Source organism: Cygnus atratus, chromosome 16 (genome assembly GCF_013377495.2).
Source record: "Cygnus atratus isolate AKBS03 ecotype Queensland, Australia chromosome 16, CAtr_DNAZoo_HiC_assembly, whole genome shotgun sequence".
NCBI lineage: Eukaryota > Metazoa > Chordata > Aves > Anseriformes > Anatidae > Cygnus > Cygnus atratus.
Genome location: NC_066377.1, coordinates 4,062,181 through 4,077,284, shown reverse-complemented (window position 1 = coordinate 4,077,284; position 15,104 = coordinate 4,062,181). Strand labels below are relative to the sequence as shown.

Here is a 15,104-nt window from a genome sequence, read left to right as displayed (position 1 = left end):
AGCAGAGGTGCACAGGCTGCAGGTAAAATATAGCCTTTATTCTTACAGATAAAAAAATATATATATATAAAAATCCAATTCTAATATTCTTGCCTGAAACATCTAATTTGCTATATTGTGATTGGCCTTCCTGGATGAGTGCACTTTTGCTCCTAAGCCAGGCTCAGGAAGATGAGAACAGTCAAGCCCAAAGTTGTCATTGTTTACACGCAAGCCAAGTCAGTGAGGAGTTCAGTGTCTTTACTGGTACGTCTGATTTTTTTTTTCCTGACATGTGCAGCCTCTGTTTCTAGGAGTTGAGAGTTTGTTTGCTTTTGAAGAGCAGGAGAAGAGAAGAGCCGGAGGCTATCTGACACAGCTGCGGTCAGAGCATCTCTTTCAACTTCTCTTCCTAGGCTGCAAATGCCTGTGTTCACATTTTTTTCTCCCTGAAATTTTCCTTCAGCTCCCTGTGTGTTTCAAATACCATTCTGGCAAGTTGAAATAAGATAGATCTGGGACAGAGGAAGAATCCCTGGAGGTGCGGGGCTGTTATCAGTGGGGCAGGTGGGAGCTGTCACGGACGGCTACAGTGGTGCAGATGTTGTGCGTGCTCACCTGCCTCCCACCACTGCTCCACACCGTGGATGTTTCTGATAGTGGCAGGGCTGGGGCTCTCTGCTCTGCCCAGGATTGTTTAGGGGAAGGTGCTTGGTGCAGCACACCAAGTTTCCCTCAGTCCCATCCACCCTATAGCTTCTCACGGTGATGCTCCTGCATGGGAGGGTGGGTGAGCAGCTGCTTTAGCCTAGAGGTTGCCCTGCGATTACATAGGACCCTCCCTTTATAATTATTGCATTAGCCTGCTATCAAATCTGTAGCTTTTCCTCAAGAAACATGTAGTGAGGCTTAAAATCTTTTCCCATGTAGGTAGTTGGACAAACATGGGAGTGTTGTGAAAATAATTAGCGCTATGGGTAAAACCTCCAGATAAAGTGCCCTGGGATTTACGTACTCAGTGCTGTGGTAATAATAATTAAAATGCATACTACTGCAGGTAACTCCCACAACTTGCACTTTGCTCTGAAGCTGAGAAACTCATTGATTAATCCATGGGGTCAATCAGTCCATCTTGTTTGGAGAGTTAATCAGAGAGCCTCTGCAACAGGACCAACACTGAAATAGGTTTGTTTACTGCTGCTTAATCAGAGAACCCAAACTCTCCTGTAGAGTGGTGAGAGGTTTGTTTCTACTTAGCCTTTAATTGCAAAATGATCTCATTAGTGCCATCGTGAATCTCGGTACTATCCTACAGATGCATGGAATTTAAAGAGCAAAGAGTAAAGATGGTTGTATTTAAAAAGTTAACATTTGACAGGAAGTGCCATGCAGTTGATATGATCAAAATTTGCTGAACCGGGGTTGTCTTTATTTTCATTTTTATTAAAAGCTACATCTACTCAGCCCAATGGCTTTTGGTCTATCTTACTATTAAGAACAGAGGAGGACTGCCATAATGAAACTATGTCAGGGTTTTTAGCCAAGGATAAAGGTGTCTGTTGAGAACAGGAATGGAAGCCAACGTACTTACTGTGGCATTCACCACAAAAAGGGGTAATCCTCTGAGTTATCCCAGCTCAGGGTGCTGCTTTGCCCTTCCCACACAAGGGAATTCAGACCATATATGTGTCCTTCTTACTGGCCTCTGGCTCATTTATTATTTATTCATTTTTGAAATGTCTCAGTAGGGTGGAGGGAGAGTGACAGGATCTCGAATGGGCAAGGAAATCCCAGGCAAAGCAATTGTTGCCAAAATAGGTGCTAGAAAACCAGAGGCGAGGTTGCACACCCAGGGTAAAGTACTGAGCATAAAAATGTGGAAAGCAGCAAATGTCTCTAACATGGAGTGCTAATAGATGGAGGTTCGTGTTCCTGTACTGGGAAAAGACTCAGATTTGAGTTCCACATCATGCAAATCCAATACGAACTCGCTGCCTTTTGAAAGCTGGGTAGCATCTCTGCCTTTGTGGTAAGCTTCTGGCTTGGATTTAGAAGACTGGGGATCAAATGACTCCTCCCAGCCCAATTCTAAATATCAGGAAGAGAATAGATGGTAATATTCCCTTTACTAATACTGGTTTCTAATCAGATAAAAATAAGTGACAGTGTAGGAAGAATCCCTCTACTAACTGCCAGAACATGTCGACTTATCAAATTTTTTCCGCTGTTGCTCTTTTTTGAGCTAGCCTCAGAGCTGACAGTGTGTGTTTTACAGTGCAGCAAGGTAGATTGATTGATCCTAAATAGAAAAGCCTTTGGGGTCTCGAGATGATGTTTTAGCTGCAGAAAAAAAAAAATGAATAAAGCATGTTAATGTAGAGAAAGAAGCCTGCTTTAATTGGACCAACTCCTGGCTTGCTGAAAATTAATGGCTGGCTGGCTGTTGCCACAGTGATTCATCTTTTCTATCATGTTCTGTAGTCCTTCTCTCCAGGGGGTCTGTACTCCCCTCCAATTCCAATACCAAAAGTGAAATACACTTTTTTTTCCCCTCTTAAAAACATATTTTAGTTGAATTGGCTTCAAGTAAATGAAAAATAGCACTGGTGGGAATATGAAGGAGGCAGGCAGTGTCTGGGAATTGGGTTTTGTTTACTGTAGGGCTGGTTTTGTTTTGTTTGAATGGGATTTAGATCTTTTTTTAATGTACTCAACTCCTCATTGCTACTGGCTGACTGTACAGGTGACAGAATGACTTTCTAAAGGATCCCGATTTCAGTGTGTTGAAACGTATTGTTCCTATTTCTTTTCATCGGGCCATAGAAACAGAAACCGTGTGTAAGCAAGAGCTGCTAAAACTGAATATAAAGCTGGAAAAGGCATTGAAAGCATTTAGGTGGCTCTGGAAATGAAAAGATGACTTTTCTGTACAGTTCTACCAAGCCCACAGTTTTGTTTTGCTTTGTTTTCAGTAAATTACTGTTCATGAACAAGGCTTGCAGTTTTCCCCATAAAACCTGTTGGAGGCAGTACTGGCTGTGTGAGGGCACAACATGAACTTGAACACGAGGTAGTTAGAAGTTTACTAATGTGTGCCCAAATCCTGTATGGATCATTTGATGGTGGAGGGGGTTGAGCTTTGGAATTCAAAGTGGGGAAATTCAAAATATATTTTTTAATGTAAAATACTTTCATGTGCCTTTTCGAATTTATCTTATTGTTGCTGGAGATAGATTTCTCCTCATTGGCTGCTGCAGAGGTGTTACCGGTTGACTAGCATGGAGTCACTTCTAACACATATGCAAGAGGTTGGAAATGCCAGGATTTTTGTATTATTGCATATTCAGTATAGGATGATTCACTGTAACTTAAGATTACAAGAAGATAAATAAAGAAAGATCTTGTTTAATGTAATTACATATGGTAAATTGTTATGGTGATTTATTGTTATTCCAGTAAGGCAAATATTAGAAGTCATAGCTCAGAGATAATAAATAATCTTCAGAAAATTGGTTGTGATGTTTAACGTTGACCTGAGATATGGAAAACAGGTAAAATTGCAGCAGGTTTCTGTACTGCAAGAAAGTAGCATAAAGAAAATGCTAAATCATGCTAAACATTTTCAGCAGCTGATACATGTTGGGCAGTTCATTAATTCTGCTAAGTCATTCATTATTTTTGTTTTTTACTCTGTGAACCCTTAAAGAATAATCAATGCTTTATGAAGGGTATGGATGCGCACACTTTTTATACACATTTGTATACCAACCAACATACATCCATTTATTTCCAACATTTTTCTGTATCAAAGCATTTTCTTAAACTGTATACTCTTAAACGTGATCACTAGGGATATGTTTATTAGACTCTGAAGTAGCTTTTTGAATAGCTGTTTTTACCTTTTACCAGTAAAGTTGGGTTTTCCCACAGTACTATAAATATTAAATAAAGACACTAAGAGTTTATTAGTGTAATATTTTTTATGGGGATGTGGTTGAAAATGTAACCCATAAAATTAGTAATGGCAGGTTGAAAATTATACATTATTTCTATCAGGTTTTACAGCTATCATTTTTTCCTGTTTTTGCATTGTTTTTCTTGTACAGAAGGAGAAGAGCTCTGAGTATTTTATTAACTGCAAAGCAAATCTAGTTGTGCTTTGTATGATAATATTGGATTAACTGTATGCAGGAGTGCGACAGAAATAGCACTCAGGACTTATATGTTGCATTGCTTGTAAGTGGAATGGCTCAAATTAGGTTTTGTTTCCACAAAACACTGAAACAGCAACATTTCCAAGTTCTTTCGCAGTGGTTGAAAAGCCCGCTGTACCTGTATGTATTTGTTCTTTTAGTACAAGAGAAACAGGATCCTTTTGTCTTCCTCTCAGCATTAGCCTTTTGTACATAAAATATTTCGGTCCCAGAATTCCACCAAGCATTTATGTTTCTCTGTAGGACTCTGCTTTATTGAACAATTTCAGTAATAAGCTGTGTGACATTTCTTAATTTTTTAACCCAGTGCTAATTTGGAAATTTGCTTTTTGAAGTGCCTGTAAAAGTCCATTTTCCCATTTAAAATTTTTCTCTCTTATATTTGGTCAGCCTGTGTATGGGTGATTGAGGCAGTGCAGTCTAACAGTTTGAATAAGAAACTATGAGCCTGAATTTGAGCTCCCATCTTTGCTGTGGGTTCCAATGTGGCCAGGGAGAATTCTTTTGACTGCAGTTTGTTCCGACTGATGTAAAAGAATTTCCTCACAGAATCATGGAGGGGCTGTATGAGCATAAGGTAAGATGCCTCAAAAATGTGTCCGTGTAAAAGTTTATATTACATACTTATTTTCTCAAATAAATGAAACTTTCCAATGACACGCAGCGCTCTTCATTTAGCATTAGCACTTAATGGAGAAATCAGTTTGCGAGCATGCAATGGGCTCATAGGGTTCTGAGGAATATGCAGGTATTTTTGCTTAACTGAGTGGTTTCCTCCCTGTTCATAGACAACAGGTTCCTGTCCCCTAAGAAGTTCTTTTCTGTTTTGTTTTGTTTTTATTTTTGATGTGGTGACACACCAGCAAATGCTGACCAGGGCTGCTGCCAGCCCCATGCAGGTGATGAGTGCTGGTGTGTGGGAGCGTTGGGCTGGAAGTGCCAGGGCAGGAAAAGAAGCCATTTGCTAGACATCACATGAAAGGGATGTTTTTGTCTCAGGACTCTGCAGTTTACTCAGACATCCAAAATTTCCAAAGGTCGTGGTTAAGCCATCCCCATATTAGAGGTGTTTGTGAGGGTGGGCTTGGCAGTGCAGGTTCATCACAAGCACACCAGGCATACAGGAAGCTGCTCAAAAAACACAACCTGAGGAAGAGAAAGGATCCTACTATAAATAGGGGTATGTATTTGCTGCTTTGAAGTTCATCAGGAACAAAACAACTTTGCAGTGCTAATACTTGAAACCATGGTGAAAATGGAGTCCCAAAGGGACCTGTATCCTGAACCGTGGGCTGATGGCATGCCAGGGGGTATATCCTAATAAATGTTATCCTTCTAGCTCTTGCAGCACTGTGTAGCTTGCCAAAGGGGGCACTTTTTAATGGACTAGGAGAAGTTAAAGGATATCCAGAAGGATAAGGCTTAAAGTGAACTCTTTGGTTTATACCATTTATAGTCTTATTAAATTCAATATATTTCTCAGACATTTGGAGGGCAAGGAGGTTCAGTGTATTCGTACATCTTTCAAGATCCTTACTTGATCATTTGACTCTGTCCAGCTAGCTTAACAAGCTAAATAATAAAAGAGAACAATGCAAAACTTGTTGAATTTTTTTTTTACCCTGTGTCTTTTTTGAAGAAAGATACCATTTTTTTCCTTAGATGCCCAGCAGTTTGCTGCAGACTCCTGCAGTTTCTCTGTCCATCACTCAATACCTATTTCAGCATATCAAATTGTTGTATTTCCTCCTTTCATAGAGAAGCAATTAAAAATGATGAGGGTAAAGGGTTAAACCTAAAAGCCTGCTAATGAGGGTGCCTTCTTGGTTTTCTTTTCATCAGGCATTTGATGCTGTTTTCAGCATAAGCTTTCGATAAGCATCACTGAACATTTTTCCAGAGTATATTAAAAAAAAGTTTTCTTTTTTTTTTTTTTACCATCCTGTAAAAATGATAGATGTGTGGCTCTGCTGTTTATCTGAAATCCTAATTATTGATGCTCCAGCTTTTGAATGTTAAATTCATGCAGTGTTCTTTAGACTTCAAACTGGTCAAAGAAAGATGGATTTGTGTCCACAGAGAGATCTAAGTCTGGTAAACAGAGCCAATGTTTGTTTATTTATTAAATTATTTTAAAGTCAAGAGTTGCATCAACTGCAAATTGCATAGATTTACAGCTTTCTAAAGGAATTTTAAAAAAATGATTTTCTGCCATTGAATGAAATTTTAGTTTCTGTCTTGATGAGAGCATAGAGTAGAGGTGAGGTGGAATTTGAAAATATGGAAGACACCTCCTTTTCTTGAGTCATGGTATTTAGTACAGAACAACAATGTGATTTTTTTCCAAATGTATACACAAATATTTGAAAAAAATATTAAATATGTGTATATGTGATTCTATATGTATATACATAGAAAAATATGTGTGTGTGTGTGTATATACATATAAAAACTGATTCCTAGTAGTCACGTAACATTCCAAAGAATCATTTTCACAGGGAAACAAGGAGAATGAGCATAGGATTACTAATGGCAGTCCTTGCAACCATGTGGTGAAAATGTGAGCAGTTCATCTGTACTGCTTCTGTGCTGTGTACAAATGGTGCCTAGAGCAATAGCAACAGCGGTACCCAACAGCAGCTCAGCGTGGTGGTCCCTAATATTCAGGCCCTGATGAGTTTCTGAATTGTCTTCCCTCTGTGGTTGAAGTGATCTGCAAAGTTGAGCTCTCTTATTAGTAGTGGCTGTAAGAGAACATTTGCATTGAGATCTGTTTGTGGACGTCCCCCACAGATGCCTTGCCTCAAACTGAGGGAAAGCAGAGGACTTAGTTGGATGATTAGCAATTTTTGAGGCATTTATTGTACTCCCTTACACAAGACAATGAGTGAGTGTGTGTTTTGCAGTATGCCCTGGGAGTGAGGCAGGGTCTTTACTGGTGGAATAGTGGAAGTTTTTATGTGAATTTAGTATTGAGTTTAGTACATCACCTGGCAGTCACAGGGGTCTGCGTTCAGCAGTTAAATGAAGATATCAGGTGAAACTAATGTACGGTGGGATTTTCTGAGAGCCATATCTAGTTTTCATTGTTGTGAGAGATGCTTTGGAGTTCAGTGGTGGTGTCCTTGGCAGCTGCCGAAGGTGTGTCCACCCATGGCCACAGCAGACGCGGGGCCTAGGCAGTGAGAGCAGCAGCACCCACAGGGGTGCAGCAGGGGATCGGCCTGGGCTTTCTGCACTTTGATTTACTGAAGCAGTTTTTTCTGACATGAGATCGTGTATCATCTAATTGAGAACATAAATTGCTGCCTGTCATGGTGCATCGATTAGTCAAAAACTTGTCACAAAAGTGTTGGTGCATTTCATCACAGAGAGGTTGAACTGTAGCAGTGTTGAGCTCTTACCTGGCTTTGGTAGTGTCAGCGAGGCCTAGGATAGCACCATGGGACATGCCACCTCTCCTGGCCTGGTTTTGAGACACTTCCATACTGCCACGTGTGTCCCCAGAGTCCCTCCATGCAGCTCATGGGGTGCGACTTGGGTGAGCCAGGGCCTATTTGCTGTTGTTCAGGCCGGGGCCTATTTGCTGTCATGCAGGCCGTCATGCGAGGTGCAGTCACCAGCAGAGACTAAGTGTTATAGAATTCCTATGTCCCTGAAAGCTTCCTGTGCTTGCAGTTCCTAAGGGCTCTTCGGAGGAGCTGGCTGTGTCTGATTTATTGCCGAGCATTCATCTACGTGTGCTACCTGGGAAGAGCAATGTGGAGCAGACATGTTGCTTGTTTAAAAAATTAAACTTAATTTCTCTCAGGATTTTCTCTGTCTCTAGTCAAGTTTGTTTTAAACTAATGGAAGTAATTAGCAAGTCACAGAGGGACTTTGTCTAAGAGGTAGCCATTTTTAGATAATGGAGCATAAAAGTCGACACAGTGACATATGACACCAGAGCAGCATATTGGAGCAATGCGCTGTGTCTTAAGCAGATGTTTAAGTACTTTGAGTCCTGAAATCACTACATACACGTATAGGAAGGGATTTATTTTATTTTTTTCTCTCAGACTACTAGTACACTGTAGGGCTTTCTTTTAATCTCAATAAAATCAAAGAAAGCTCTGAATTGTTTTTAATGTGCGGTCATTATCACTCCTTTCTCTCTTCTTCAAATGCCTTTTCGTATATGATATGTTGGTACTTCAGGAGGTATAGATAGAAGTCGCTTTTTTGCACTGCCATTATATAGCAGAAGAGTGCAATAATACGCCAGTTGATGTACCTTCTTTCTAATAATGCTGATGGCATGGAGCTGAAAATAAATAACACTTTAGCAGCAAAGCACTCAATGTGTTCGCACATATTTGTTATAGCTGTGAATGCAAGGGAGATTTGCGGAAGTTCCTGATAGATGAAGTGCAGCAGGGTGGTCTCAAGGGGTGGTGAGACCTTCCCTGCTGGTACCAGCCACCTCGTGGGTCTCTGAGGCCATCACAGCTGCTCGAGGTGTCCACTGCCGGTTCTTGCAGCTGCCAGTGACTGTGTGTGTTTAACCTCATTCAGTGCTTTCATGAGTTGCTATATTTCAGGCTAGTCTAAAACTAAATGGAGGCAATGGACAGGCTTGTTGGCTATGTTTTTACTGTTAGAGTGAGTGCCGGCACAGGTCTGAGCACTGGCCTGGGATTGTCCCTATGGTCAGGTCAATGATAGCACAGCAGAGTTTTGGAGTTAATGTGGTCCATGCGTTATTCCCAGTAGATGATTTAGAAGTAATACCTTGTTTGGGGAGATAAGAAGTTTTGGCCTACTGGAGGTGAGCTGTTGTGTGCCGGTTGACCTCAAGGCAGAGCACTGACTTGTGTGAACTGGTAGCCATTGGCACCAGTTGGGTTTGGCCCGTGCATTTCATGGCACGTGGAAATTCAAGAGGGGCCTGAGCTCCAGCTCTGGCAATGCTGAAGTTTGAAGCCTCATCACGGAGTCATAAATCTTTTTAAAGTTTTGCTTCAAGTTGTATACATGAACTTTGAACTTTGAGATGATTTTTAGCTGCCCTGGAAACCATGGAAGTGTAAGCTTTCTTCTTTTCTTTATTGAGCTTGATGGAAGTCTCACCTTCATAAGACAGAGATCCTCCACTCCAGATTGCCGAATCTGCAGTCTTCTATCTGCACCTTGCTCTGACACTCAGTGACTGAAAGCAAGATGCCAAGAGCTTCAAACTGTGGTCAAAGTGGCAATTAAGTGATATCCTGTCCCTTACAACAATGGTGGCCAATGTTTCATTCAGACTGTGAGTAATGCAGGAGATGCTGCTCCCTATTACACCAAAAACCATTTGTTATGCTTCTGGAGATAGAAAGCAGAGATAACTGGTCAAATGTCTGGACTAAAGCATTTCAGATGAGATAGACATGGAGGTTATTTATTGCAGGCTGAATGACAGTGAAAGATAAAGACAGGCAGTTTTGATTTCCAAAACAAAGCTAAGGGCCTTTTGTTTTCCTTGGCTTTCCAGAATCTAGTGCTGTAGTCTATAATGATGAAATTGCTTAAAAGCATTACCCACACTTTTTATATACTAGGTAACTTTATCCATCTTTTTTGTAAATCAGTGTGTGACAGTTACTTTGTGCTTAATAATTTACTATGTCATTAGGTAACAGTTCCCACCACACACACATAAAAAAGTACTAATGTGGCTTAAATAAATACACAGCCTGAAAAGCCTTTGTAGATGTATGGTTATGGCATGATCACAGCACCCCAGTTATGGAGAGGTGCAGTACGGTGAAGGAGGGAAAAAGGAGTCCTGTGGTCAGCGCTGAGAACTTGGGAAAACTTTGTTTAATTCCTTCTTCCACCACAATCTGCTCCTCTCACTTCTCCACGGTGTGGTGGTACTGGGGGCTTTTTGGTTAGCAGTTTCCTGGCTCCTTTTTCTTTCCACTTTGGCATCCCCTGGGTGTTTTTCTTTAAATCCCTATTAGCCCCTGATTCAGCTCAAAGCAGCACTGCAGAAGCAGTCAGCTATGGTACAAGGAGAAAGAGATGACTGGCCCCAAGAGCTCCTCTAGCCTGGATTGCCTCTGCACCCCTTCTCCCACCACAGCCAGTCTAGGCAGGACTCATCTTACCTCGCCTTTCTTCTCCAAAGTTAAGTGCCTGCCGAGGCAACATCAGACCTGGGCTAGCTGGTATTCCTTATCTCGGAGCATTGCTGCAAAGCTCTCAGAAGCTGCAGCATTACAGAGCCCATGTAACGGGACTAGCTAGAAAGCTGTATATCCATTCACACTCACTTGAGATATTTTTACGGGTACAATATGTTTTCTTTCACCACATGTGTTCCACCCTGTGGATTACTTGAATGGCAGAAAGTGTTTTGTTTCCTATGTGATTAGCTGCAGGTTCAATTTCTATCAGATTTGTCAATTTTGTCATATAATAGTTTGGTTTTTTTCCAGCCTAATGTATGTGACATGCTTCATAATGCCAATAAAAACAGTTTTCAAACTAGACTGTAAATGAATTTGACCGAAAAACGCCAAAAATAAAAATACCAGCCATTGGGGAGCTTGGATCTGACAGTGTAAGCTTTTAAATGACGAGTTGTGGTTTGTGAAGCAAAGTTTTACAGTTCCTCTTTGCTGGAGCTGTAACGTGTGGAGTGGTCGGCCAGGGTGGGATGGCAGCTCTGGTTGTGGGTACCTGCTTCCACCAGTGGATGCACTCCCCAAAATGGTTTTAATTTTTCTTCTTTGTGTAATTTTTTTGCCTCTATATTTCTGATAATGGAATTGTTCTGGGCTTTTAAATTTCAGTTAAGAATGTGCAAATAGGCTATCTGGTAAGTAGGTTATTGAAGGGTTAGGGAAACGGAGAACATTTCGTGCAAAAAAATACCCACAGTGTGGGTAATAGACTCCAGTCGAATTTAAAAGATAATGGCAACAAGGGAAAAATCCACTTGTAGAAATGGGGAACAGCTGTGTTTGAGATCTAATGAAACTGTATCAAATACTTTAAAAATGGCTTACAACTTCTTCCCCTGGGAATGGAGATAAAGCACAAGAGCACTCCTGAAAGGTCGAAGAAACAGTTAAATCATTTCCTTGATGGTTATTAGAGATATAGAAGACATCAGTGAAAATTAAATGTCTGAAACTTGTATTTGATTGCTTTTCTTATCACGCCAATCTCACACGTTTCTTCCATCTCTTGCTCTCTGTTCTAGTAAAATTTAATAACTGTGCCGGTAACAAGGGAGTTCGGTATGAAACCAACAGCTTGGACTTCAAGGTGAGAGCAGATGGGACCATGTATGCTGTCCACCAGGTGCAAATGCCCTCGAAGCAGCTGATCCTGATGGTGACCGCCTGGGATCCCCAGACCCTGGGCAGATGGGAGGCGATCATCAGGTTTCTGGTGGGAGAGAAGTTGCAACACAATGGACACAAGGTAAGATGCTTTCAGAACTCTTTTTCTTATTTCATTCTTCGTTTGCCTCTGTTCCCTAAGCCTTTAAAAGTCACATGCAGCATAGGATTGTTTGTGTCGTCTGGTCTGTGCTTCCAGGGCACGCGTGCAGGTAGAAAATGCCACAAGCAGCAGCAAATTTCATGCAAATATTCTTTGATCCTCCCTGATGTAAATGATTTTAGGTTGCCAGTGGGGAAGCATTCTGTAAGCTCATACTTTTGTATATTTAAATAACCACTTGGATCTGTTATGTACTGCAGGTATATACTATTATATACCTTGTGTTTGCTTCTCATTGCTAATACTCTACCTCAACTTGAAATAAAACCTGCAGACAGAAGGTGCCTCTCTCTCTCCAGGGGCCAAGTCAACCATAATCTTGAGAAACACAAGGTTAAATTCAGATTTCTCTGTGACAGTGTAGTCCTGGAGTCGTGCACTGTCTGCTTCTGCTGCGCTGCAGACATCTCCCGAGCTTTCACAGTGCCTCATTGCTCTCCACAAGCACTCTGCATGGTCCTGCAGCTCCTCGGGAGTGATGTGTGCACCCAGGCAGGGATTCCAGATGAAGATCTGGACTTGTTTTCTTCCAGTGCAGCGAGGACAGGGAGCATTGCTGCTGCCTGCTAAGGGACATTTGCTCACAGGCTGTGAGCACCAGCAGGGCAGCGACACACAACGTGGCACCGCAGTGGCAAACTCTGCTCGGTGCCCGCGTCCTCCCTTCCCCACAGCTGTAGTCAACACCAGCTCCAAAGCCTGCATCATTCAGTGTTTGAAACAGGAGTTTACCAGTGCTTGCTTGCTTTCTTAGTTTCATGCACATAGCTCGAAAGCAGGAAGGATCTGTCCCTGCCCAGCAATCTGACAGCGATATTGCTTCACTTAAATACAGCCGTGGGCTGCGCAGTGGCAATGAAATCAGGGACTGCTCCACAAAAACACATTTCTTCTGCCCTGCTCCTTGCGTAGCTGTCTCTGGCCCACCTCTTCCATATTATCTTCGGCAGCAGTTCTTCATTTTCAGTGTTAGTCTGGGCTGAAATCATGTGTGACACTGAGTAAATGTGGTTATGCTGTCTGCTGCCCATTCAAAAAAAAAAAAAAAAAAAGAAAAAAAACAGTTCTTCAGTTCTTCGATGGTTGGGCAGTTATGCTTAAACTGCTTAAACACATTGCTATAGTTGGGGTTACCTTTAGCATAAAGCATAAATTTGGCAGGAAATTGGCTGAGGAGCCTGATTTATTGCTGGGTCTTGAAGACCTTGCAGAGCAAGGGTGAAGGTGGGCGTCACCTGGGAACGGACAGGCAGGGCCACTTGGCTGTGGCTGTAGACTGGATTAATGCACGGTGGTGGCTGTCAAATAGCAAGACTGGTCTCTCCTCTCCTCTTTGCTGCAGTGCTTGGGCAGAGAGGGCAGAGGAGGGGAAAGAAGGAGAGAGATTTTTTGTGCCTTATTGTAAGAATGCCGCAACGTGAGAGTTTGCAACATTTGGGGAAATTTATATCATGTGTGAGACAAGATGGAAAAGACTTGGAGAGGCTTAAATCTATTAGTCACCCGGTGGACTGACCCCTGAGGTTTTGCATGACTTAGAGTCATATAAATACATTTCTGCTGCTCTTCAGTAAAAGTCTGGCTTGTGCGAGATAGAGCTAAGCCCTGTATGTTATGTCAGCTGTATTTGCCATTTTCTAACCAAAGAAATACTGCTTCCCTCTAAAAGTAATTAAATATTGAAGGCACAAAGTAAGGTGTCTTATATACTGCTTTAAATTTCTTCTTGTTGTAGCAGAAAGAAAACTGAGTAAGTACACATTTCTGCTTTAGTAAAATATTTGGTTCGACACTCATCTAATGTTAATATAAGCTGAACTCTGGTTCAAAATAGAGAGCGTTAAGCTTTTTAAAATTCATATCCCTCCTTTCTAAAAGCCTTATTAGTGTATAGTTTGAGGCTGAAAAAATATAGAAGACAAGACTAATGACGAGGTCACAAGGAGTTTTATTGTGGGTTCCTGTAGCAGGCATTTGACTTCTATTTTATTTAAATGCTTGTGCTTTTTTGCCAACAAAATAATCCTTTGTTTACTAAAGAAATAAATATGATTATGAGTTTATTTCAAAAATAATAGTGTTTATGCTAAAAACAAAACAACAATATCCAGTACAATATGTTTCAGGCCGTGACCCTAATATACTACATTTCATGGCTTTTACTAGAAACAGACTTCACATTTGTTTTTGTAAGGTATAATATGACTCAAGCATAACTACATCATTGTTTTAAAGACTTTTCACACTATTGTGGTATATTAAGGGTATGGGGATGGCAAATGCAAGAGAGAACGGAGGAGGTAACGTGAGAGAGGGAAAGACCAACTCTGTTCTAGCGCGTGCATCCGTTTCCGTTTTACTTTGTAAATACGTGACTGATTTTGTGAAAATGCTAAACAGCTCCCAGACATTAAAAATAATTGGCATGAAATCTGCCTTATTGCACCTAGTGATCTCTGTTTGCTGGCACCTACAGCAAACAAGTCCTTCTGGCTTGCTTGCCCAGCATCTGTGTTTCAGGGCGCTTCTCCGTGACTGGCAGCCATCAGCTGGGGCAGCCTCACTGCACGAGGAAATCTTGCTGCCCCTCTTCTCCTTCCTGAATCATCATTGAAAGGCCAAATCTGAATTTAGTTTATGATTTTCCATGGATTAAAGCTTCATGAAAATACAATTATCCCATGTTAAAGGCCATTATTAGACATTTGGCTTCTTGTGGAGGTCAGTACAGAGTAAAATGGTTAGTACAGAGTAAATATAAGAGAAGTTGATGTTGTTGAGGCATCAGCCAAGGTTGTGGGGGACCAGAAGTGACGTCCCTGCTCTGATGCAAATTCACAGTGTGTCCTGAAGGACCAAGCCCTTTCTTCTATAGCCTGCCTGCAAAGAGCAGTCTACTTCCCAGGAGGGCTCAGAGCCTCAAGAATGCGATCCTTTGTGTTTGTGGTCCTTTATTATCACAGCATCTAAGAAAGGAAATTTGCATAGCAGGTTTGGAGAGCTTTGCTGGTGGTCAGCACATCCTCAGGGTGGGTAGCAAATGAATTCAGGATAGCTTCTGTCAGGATAGGCATCCCCTGGGGTGCTTTCATTGCAAAATCAGAGTCTGTGCCTGTGCTGCAGATTCCACAGCTGTGCAGTTACTCTGGGTGCAAGCTGGCATTTTGATGGCAAGTGACCCAATACAGTGACAGCTTCCCCTGCTTCTTAATGTTGGTGTAATAAATGTGCTAATTGCATTGAATAACTGAATAACCTGGGCAAATCTGCAAATCTTCTCTGGCAACTGCTTTTAAAAAAATAAAATAAAATCCAATGCCTACAGTAAAGTTTAATGCTAATAGGATGAAATGATGGCAAAGAAGGTAAATATTT

At 41.4% G+C, this 15,104-nt stretch overlaps 1 protein-coding gene across 3 annotated transcripts in view; it reads left to right on the top strand.

The window, feature by feature from the left end:
- Positions 1 to 15,104, top strand: part of CDH4 (cadherin 4) — a 455,912-nt gene that overhangs the window by 263,621 nt on the left and 177,187 nt on the right. For all 3 annotated transcript variants that reach the window (XM_035548142.2, XM_035548145.2, XM_035548146.2), the window contains one exon: positions 11,425 to 11,648. In XM_035548142.2, the coding sequence (XP_035404035.1) occupies positions 11,425 to 11,648 (224 nt within the window). The remainder of the gene's footprint in view (positions 1 to 11,424; positions 11,649 to 15,104) is intronic.